The 6,000-nt window shown below is 45.6% G+C and overlaps 1 protein-coding gene across 6 annotated transcripts in view; it reads right to left on the reverse strand.

Moving 5' to 3' along the window:
• Positions 1-5,756, reverse strand: part of HMCN1 (hemicentin 1) — a 267,719-nt gene extending 261,963 nt beyond the window's left edge. For all 6 annotated transcript variants that reach the window (XR_013637801.1, XM_078865602.1, XM_078865601.1 and 3 more), the window contains exons 1-2: positions 5,437-5,756; positions 4,208-4,701 (exon numbers count right to left, since the gene is read on the reverse strand). Coding sequence is in view for 5 of the 6 variants with exons in the window: in XM_078865602.1 (XP_078721728.1) it covers positions 4,208-4,544 (337 nt within the window). In the remaining variant the exon portion in view is untranslated. The remainder of the gene's footprint in view (positions 1-4,207; positions 4,702-5,436) is intronic.
• Positions 5,757-6,000: the final 244 nt, after the last annotated feature.

Genomic DNA, 6,000 nt, shown 5'->3' on the forward strand with positions numbered 1-6,000 from the left:
TTTTTATTTGGATTGCCAAAATATGGTAATACTCAAGTACATTGTACGATGGAAGGAAGTGTATCGTTCACATTGCAAGATTTCGTCATATTGTGATTTTTGCCTCTCATTTAATTTTCCTTAAAGATTTCATTTCCTGACAAAATATTTAATAAATAACACAATCAAAGTTGACAAGGATAATTAAAGTAAAAAACGATTATTACCCGTAACATTAATGCTTTTTACTGTTTTCTGACAATATATGTGTTATAAGCATGATACATTGTAATATTTGATCATTAGAAATACTCATGGCAGACTTATATGGAACGACCTGCAGTTCAATAACTTCGAAGTAACCATTATTTGTTTTTGAATGACATCAAAGCACAAAACCAATTTGACAACAATGTGAAAACGGAAACTGACATCGTGATGATCGTCACATCGTGAACTATAATATATCATATCACACCGGATAAATACATAAATAAAGATTTCTTTATCTGTGATCTCTAATTGATCTTTATGCCGCACACGGCGTAACTAACATTGCAGTCTCAACGTAGCACTGCGATTGATGACTTCAGTTGTGTGTGTGATGTGACCAATCTTGCATTTCCCTCCGTGATTTATGCACATTAAGAGGAATGTGGTCATGAAAAATTAAATGATCGTGTAAGCCAATTTCAATTTTTTATTTATTTGTGCACACCAACAAACCGCTATACTTTGCATCCATGCAGCATGAATAGACCACCTTAAATTAACATGAACAAAAATTAACGGTATCCATGCAATATTTTAGTAATTCTGAGAAGAAGTCCATAACTTTCCCAAGCTATCAAGGTGCTGAGAACAAGCAATATTGATTTCAGCTAAAAAATTTGCTTTGCTACTGTGTCACAGAACCGAATGGGTGGGTGTATGTTCATGACCCTTTTGTATCAATACATCAAACGTGCAACAAATCTGCGAGTGCCAACAGTACATCCTAATCACCGTGTCAGTTATTCTTAAGGCTAATAAATGACCTTATAAAACCCTTTGGCACCCTATCATGTCAGAGAATGGTCCTGGAAGATGTCAACCCTGAACCCCAATTCACTGCTCTGTTGGCGCTTCTGTCTGTTAATATATACTGCAGCGTAGGCAATTGAGTAGCAATCCCCTGAAAACACCCACTGGCACTGCTGAAAATTTCCATGGAATTTTAGCACGGCAGTGGTTGACAAAATTAAATATCATACTGCCAAAGGTAAGAATGTTTTCCCTCACAATATGTTCTCCATTATATATGTAAAAAAAAATATATGACTTGCACAAAGCAGATCTTTGTCCTCTGAGACAAATATTCTTCCATTCGTGCTATTACAAATCATAAGTGTCATGACTGCACTGATGTGCTGTGCGTTATGCATATGTAGAACATTACCATTAAATAATTACACTGCCTTTTGTACGGCTGAATCACGGGGCACGATATCATGTTGCTGAGCTTGGACATTTCCTCTGAACCAAACTGCCACAAGGCAATTCTTGCCTTGTACAATGCCACCAATGTTATACGAGATGTGAATAAAAAGTTATGAAAACTGGTCTGGAAACCCTACGATACATTTTTCAGAATCACGCCACGGGTTTGTAATGGTATTGATTGTAAAATATTTTTTGCTAAAATCAACCAGCCTGGTGTCAGTTAAAAGATTACAAATTCAAATCTCGGTCCTGGGCTTAATCAGCCCATCACAATTCCCGGGCTGCTAAAAGTAGCGCCACTTTGTGTAAAGTCAGCAGTGATCAACCACAAAAGGTAGAATATATAATTTCCACTAGAGTAGTGGCTTAGGCCCCATTTATAACATACATAAATAAATTGCAGCCACAATGCCCATTAAAGCACTTTGACTTTTTCACCTATTTATTTCACAGCATCCTTAATGTAAGAATACACAACAAGCCACACGCTGTTAATAGAAAACAGCGATTTGTGCATTAACTTGTCTAAAACCGTGCATTTTTTTTTAAATCAGCCAATGGCTTAGAACGCTGGAACACTCAATATCTGTCAAACAGTTTTGGGCCAGCACACAAGGGATTCTGGGTTAGAACCTTGAAGTTGATTGGAGATGTCTCAAGTGCACTGGTGCCTATGGCAGGACACTGCTCAAGCAATGCTGAAGTCCAGCTTAGAACATGAGAAAAACAACAACAACAACATTCTGTTGGGTTTTCAAGGCATTGTGGGGTTTTCACATAATTCCGTTCCATTTAAATACCTTTCATCTGAACATGCAATGCTTTGATTGAAACCCACCGCAATTGTGGGCCTCTTATCGGAGCCACAGGCCAGCAGCGCACGTTTTCAGACAGGTGCATGCGTGCACGTTTAGCTCTCCGACGCCTTTCCGGGCATGCACCAGCGTGTTGTTTGACACGGCGTCCCCGACGTTTGCTCCACATGCTGGGGAGCATCTTCAGCAAGTGAGCTCCCAGGACACGGAGAGAAATGACGTCGGTACATCGTTGGCAAACAACCGCGTGGTACGGCCTGGAAACACGTCGCTGAGCGATAGCAGCACAACTGTGCAAGTCTACACGGTGTAATGTATGTTTGTGTTAAAATATTATTTAGACAGCTATTTAAAAGCTGTCTCAAAACACAAGACGGTTTGGACATGCACATCATTTCAATGAGGCTGCATCTCGGGACCTTGTCCAGCAGGGTTGTGTATTTTGTGAGCTTCGGAAAAAACGGGATTGAATTTTAAATATATATACAATCTGAAACAGGATATTTTTGTTGGGAGAGGGGCATGAGTGGAGTGCAGGAAGGGAATGGGGACTAAGTTGTATTTATGGGTAAGAATGAACAAATCAGGTAGAGATAAACAGTCAGAGGCAGTGGAGAAACGGAAAAACAGTAGCCTGAACTTGAGCAGCTGAGTGAGTGAGCTGCGTGGATAGCCAGCGGGGAGGGGGGTTCCGGACAGCCAGGGCATCAGAGGAGAATGAACGACCTCCCATTGAGAGGAGAGTTAACCGGTAGTTTCAACAGAAAAAAAACATCGGTGGCTGGGAGTGGATAGTAGGATGAGAGGTGTAGATATAGACCAGGTGGAAGAGACAGGCAGGGGTTAGTCCATGAAGGATCTTTAACACGATCATCGCAATCTTGCAGTCGGGTAAGAAGCTAGTCCAGTTGTGGAGTGGAGGGATGTGAAGATGAGGGTGATAAGGTATGATTTATAAACACCATTATTAGAACCACACAGCGCACATGCCACAAAAGCATTCTGATTCATACTCCGCGTAACAACACGACAAAGGCAAAGCGGTGCGCCCGTTAAAATCCTTAAATAGGTTTGCTGGAGGAATGGGAGCAAAGCCATCATGACGACCGGAGTGTAAATCTCCCGACTGCTCGCAGGGACTAAGCCTCCTCCGCCTCGCCCGACAAGCAACGCGCACGGGGGGGGGGGATGAATCGCGCGACCCGGCAGAGACGATAAAACATCGTTGTGCGCCCCAAACCAGGCGCATTGTAAACTCGGTGCTGTCCAAAACAACAGACGATACACAAAACCGGTAGGATTTGCACTGGCGCTCGGCCAGCCTCCGCAGCTGGAGTTTGTAAAAGTCAATTCGGTTGCTCTCTATTTAACCAGGTGCAAGGCAACTCGGGTTCATCGCCCCTCTACAAGGGAGAACTCGGCGGCCGTGCGTTTGTAACATTGGCACTTGGAGTTTCATTTTTGCATTTTAAGTTGTGCTTTGTTCAACTCGGTTTATGTCATCTCCATGGCGTAAAGGAAAACAAAAATCCTACTCTGGTGGGAAGCCAAAAGCCATGGGAATGTGGAATATCGACACATGGCTCGGGGCTTTAACATGATATGAGTACACTTGCAATTCTCATATGTGCTCTATGGCACATATACAGCAGCTTAGATTAAGGTCTGAATGAATTACCAGACCGATGGATATCCTGTGCCACGTTGTGTGATGATGCAAACCCGTGGTTGACCGATGAATAAATGAGTTCCCACCACAGGAACGTCAGTGTCCCAATTCTCTTCTTCAACCACGGAAACACTTTAACTTCTATGAATCAGAACTGCGGCACGCCAAGTCACGTCGCCTAATAATGAACAAAAAACGGGGGGGGGGGGGGGGTAGCCCCACCGGAATCGATGAGCTCTCCACATTTCACGTCTCATCTTACCGGGGTCGTGAAAGGGGATGAGAGCGAAGTTGTAGAGGGTCTTCTTGGGCCGGTTGAGAGACGTCTCCAAAATCTTGGAGGCCCCCTCAATCACCTGCACCAGGTCGTCGTACATGGAGCCGGTGACGTCGAAGACGAACGCGAGAGTCGATGCCCCCTCCGGGATCTCGGGCTGCCCCTTCCCGTCGGCGGTGGGGCTGCCCACCTCGTCCCTGTTGATGACCACCTCATCGTCCTCCTGACCCCACGCGACGCGGGGTCGCAGGAAAGCGCCGAGTGCCAGGAGGAGCAGGAGCCAGCTGCGGAGGCCCCTGAATTGGGCACAGCCGCTCTGCATCGTCTCTCTCTCTCGAGATTACGACCGCGCCGCTCTAATCTTCTCGCTGAGTCTCGATCCAGCTCTCGGACCACGACCGGGATTTAAAGTCATTCATCCGACGATCGGCGCAGATAACTTGAGGCTTCTGCTCTCCGAGTGACCGCTCATTCAAGCCCTGGCGTTCACGCACACAGACAACAAAAATGTGTTCCCATTGCGTCTGCATATAAATGTCACCCAATGTGAGGTTCTGTGCACATTCTGCTCGATGGTAATTTTCGGCTCAGTCAACCTCAGACGATGCCTAAAAGCCAGGATCAGAGAGCAATTGTCCGTGATGTTTTCTGTGTCTGGGCACTAAACTGGGGTTGTCAGGACTGTGTAGTGCAGTGTGACCAGCAACGATGTCACTGCACCGCACTTATTAGTAAAGATGTAGACGTTATAAGGCAATCTGCATCAGGCATTGCTGCATTCCAACCACTGACACTCAATCACAACATGCACATGGCTGTGACACTTTCACCACTGTATTACATATTGCTGGGTTACCATATCTCTCACGTGTATATCGGACACGAGTTATGTGGCAATTGCAAATACACGAACACACACACAGACTGCAGAACTGCACGAGAGCATTCGCAAATTGACTGTTCAAAACATACCACAGTAAATGCAATAGCAGTAAGATAACGACACGACAGTGTGGTTTTAAGACAGGACCTGGCTTTTGAATGTCATGAAGCTTCCAGGACAAATAACTCAACATTTTCCTGTTAATGAGCAGTCAGATTGAGCAATCGTAGTTATTTACAAAAAAAGTTATTTTTCTCAAAGTCGTAAGCAACATATGTTTAGACAAAAAACAACACGACATATGTGTATATATATGTGTAAACAAACTTACAGCAGCTGACGTTTCAGAATTTTGCCGGCTGGAAACGTCAAAGTTGTGGAGCTGCGAAACAACAGCAAGACGTGAGAGACAGAGAGAGAGAAGCTCAGGGGGGCAGTGCCCACCACCAACCACCCCCACGAACAACAACAGCAACCGATGTCAAACCCCTCTCCTCCTAAGAAGAAAAAAAACCCCCAGACAAGTCGTGAAACTGCGTGCAGAGAGGCGAGACGGCGAGAGTGGAGGCGCCGTGCGTTTGGCGATCTTTTTTGGAGTTCTTGCGGTGAGTGGGTGAGTGAGTGAGTGGGGTTGGGAAGGAGATGGGAATGGGCTTTGAGGGACCTTTTGGTTGGCCCCCTTGCACGCAGCGGCTATAGGGGACGGGGGCGGGTTGGTGGGGGACATTCGCGCTTGCTTAAGCCAATCGCAGACGCATTTCTCGTTTCAGGAAGAGGGGGCGGGAGAGGGAGCCATCCAAGAAGGGGGGCGATGCGGGGGGTGGAGGGGAGGGGGGAACAACCCCCGACTTTTTCTTCCAAATCTGGTTGGGCGATCTGCGGGGCTACCGGCGAG

This window comes from Lampetra fluviatilis, chromosome 20 (genome assembly GCF_964198595.1).
Source record: "Lampetra fluviatilis chromosome 20, kcLamFluv1.1, whole genome shotgun sequence".
In the NCBI taxonomy this organism is placed as follows: Eukaryota; Metazoa; Chordata; class Hyperoartia; order Petromyzontiformes; family Petromyzontidae; genus Lampetra; species Lampetra fluviatilis.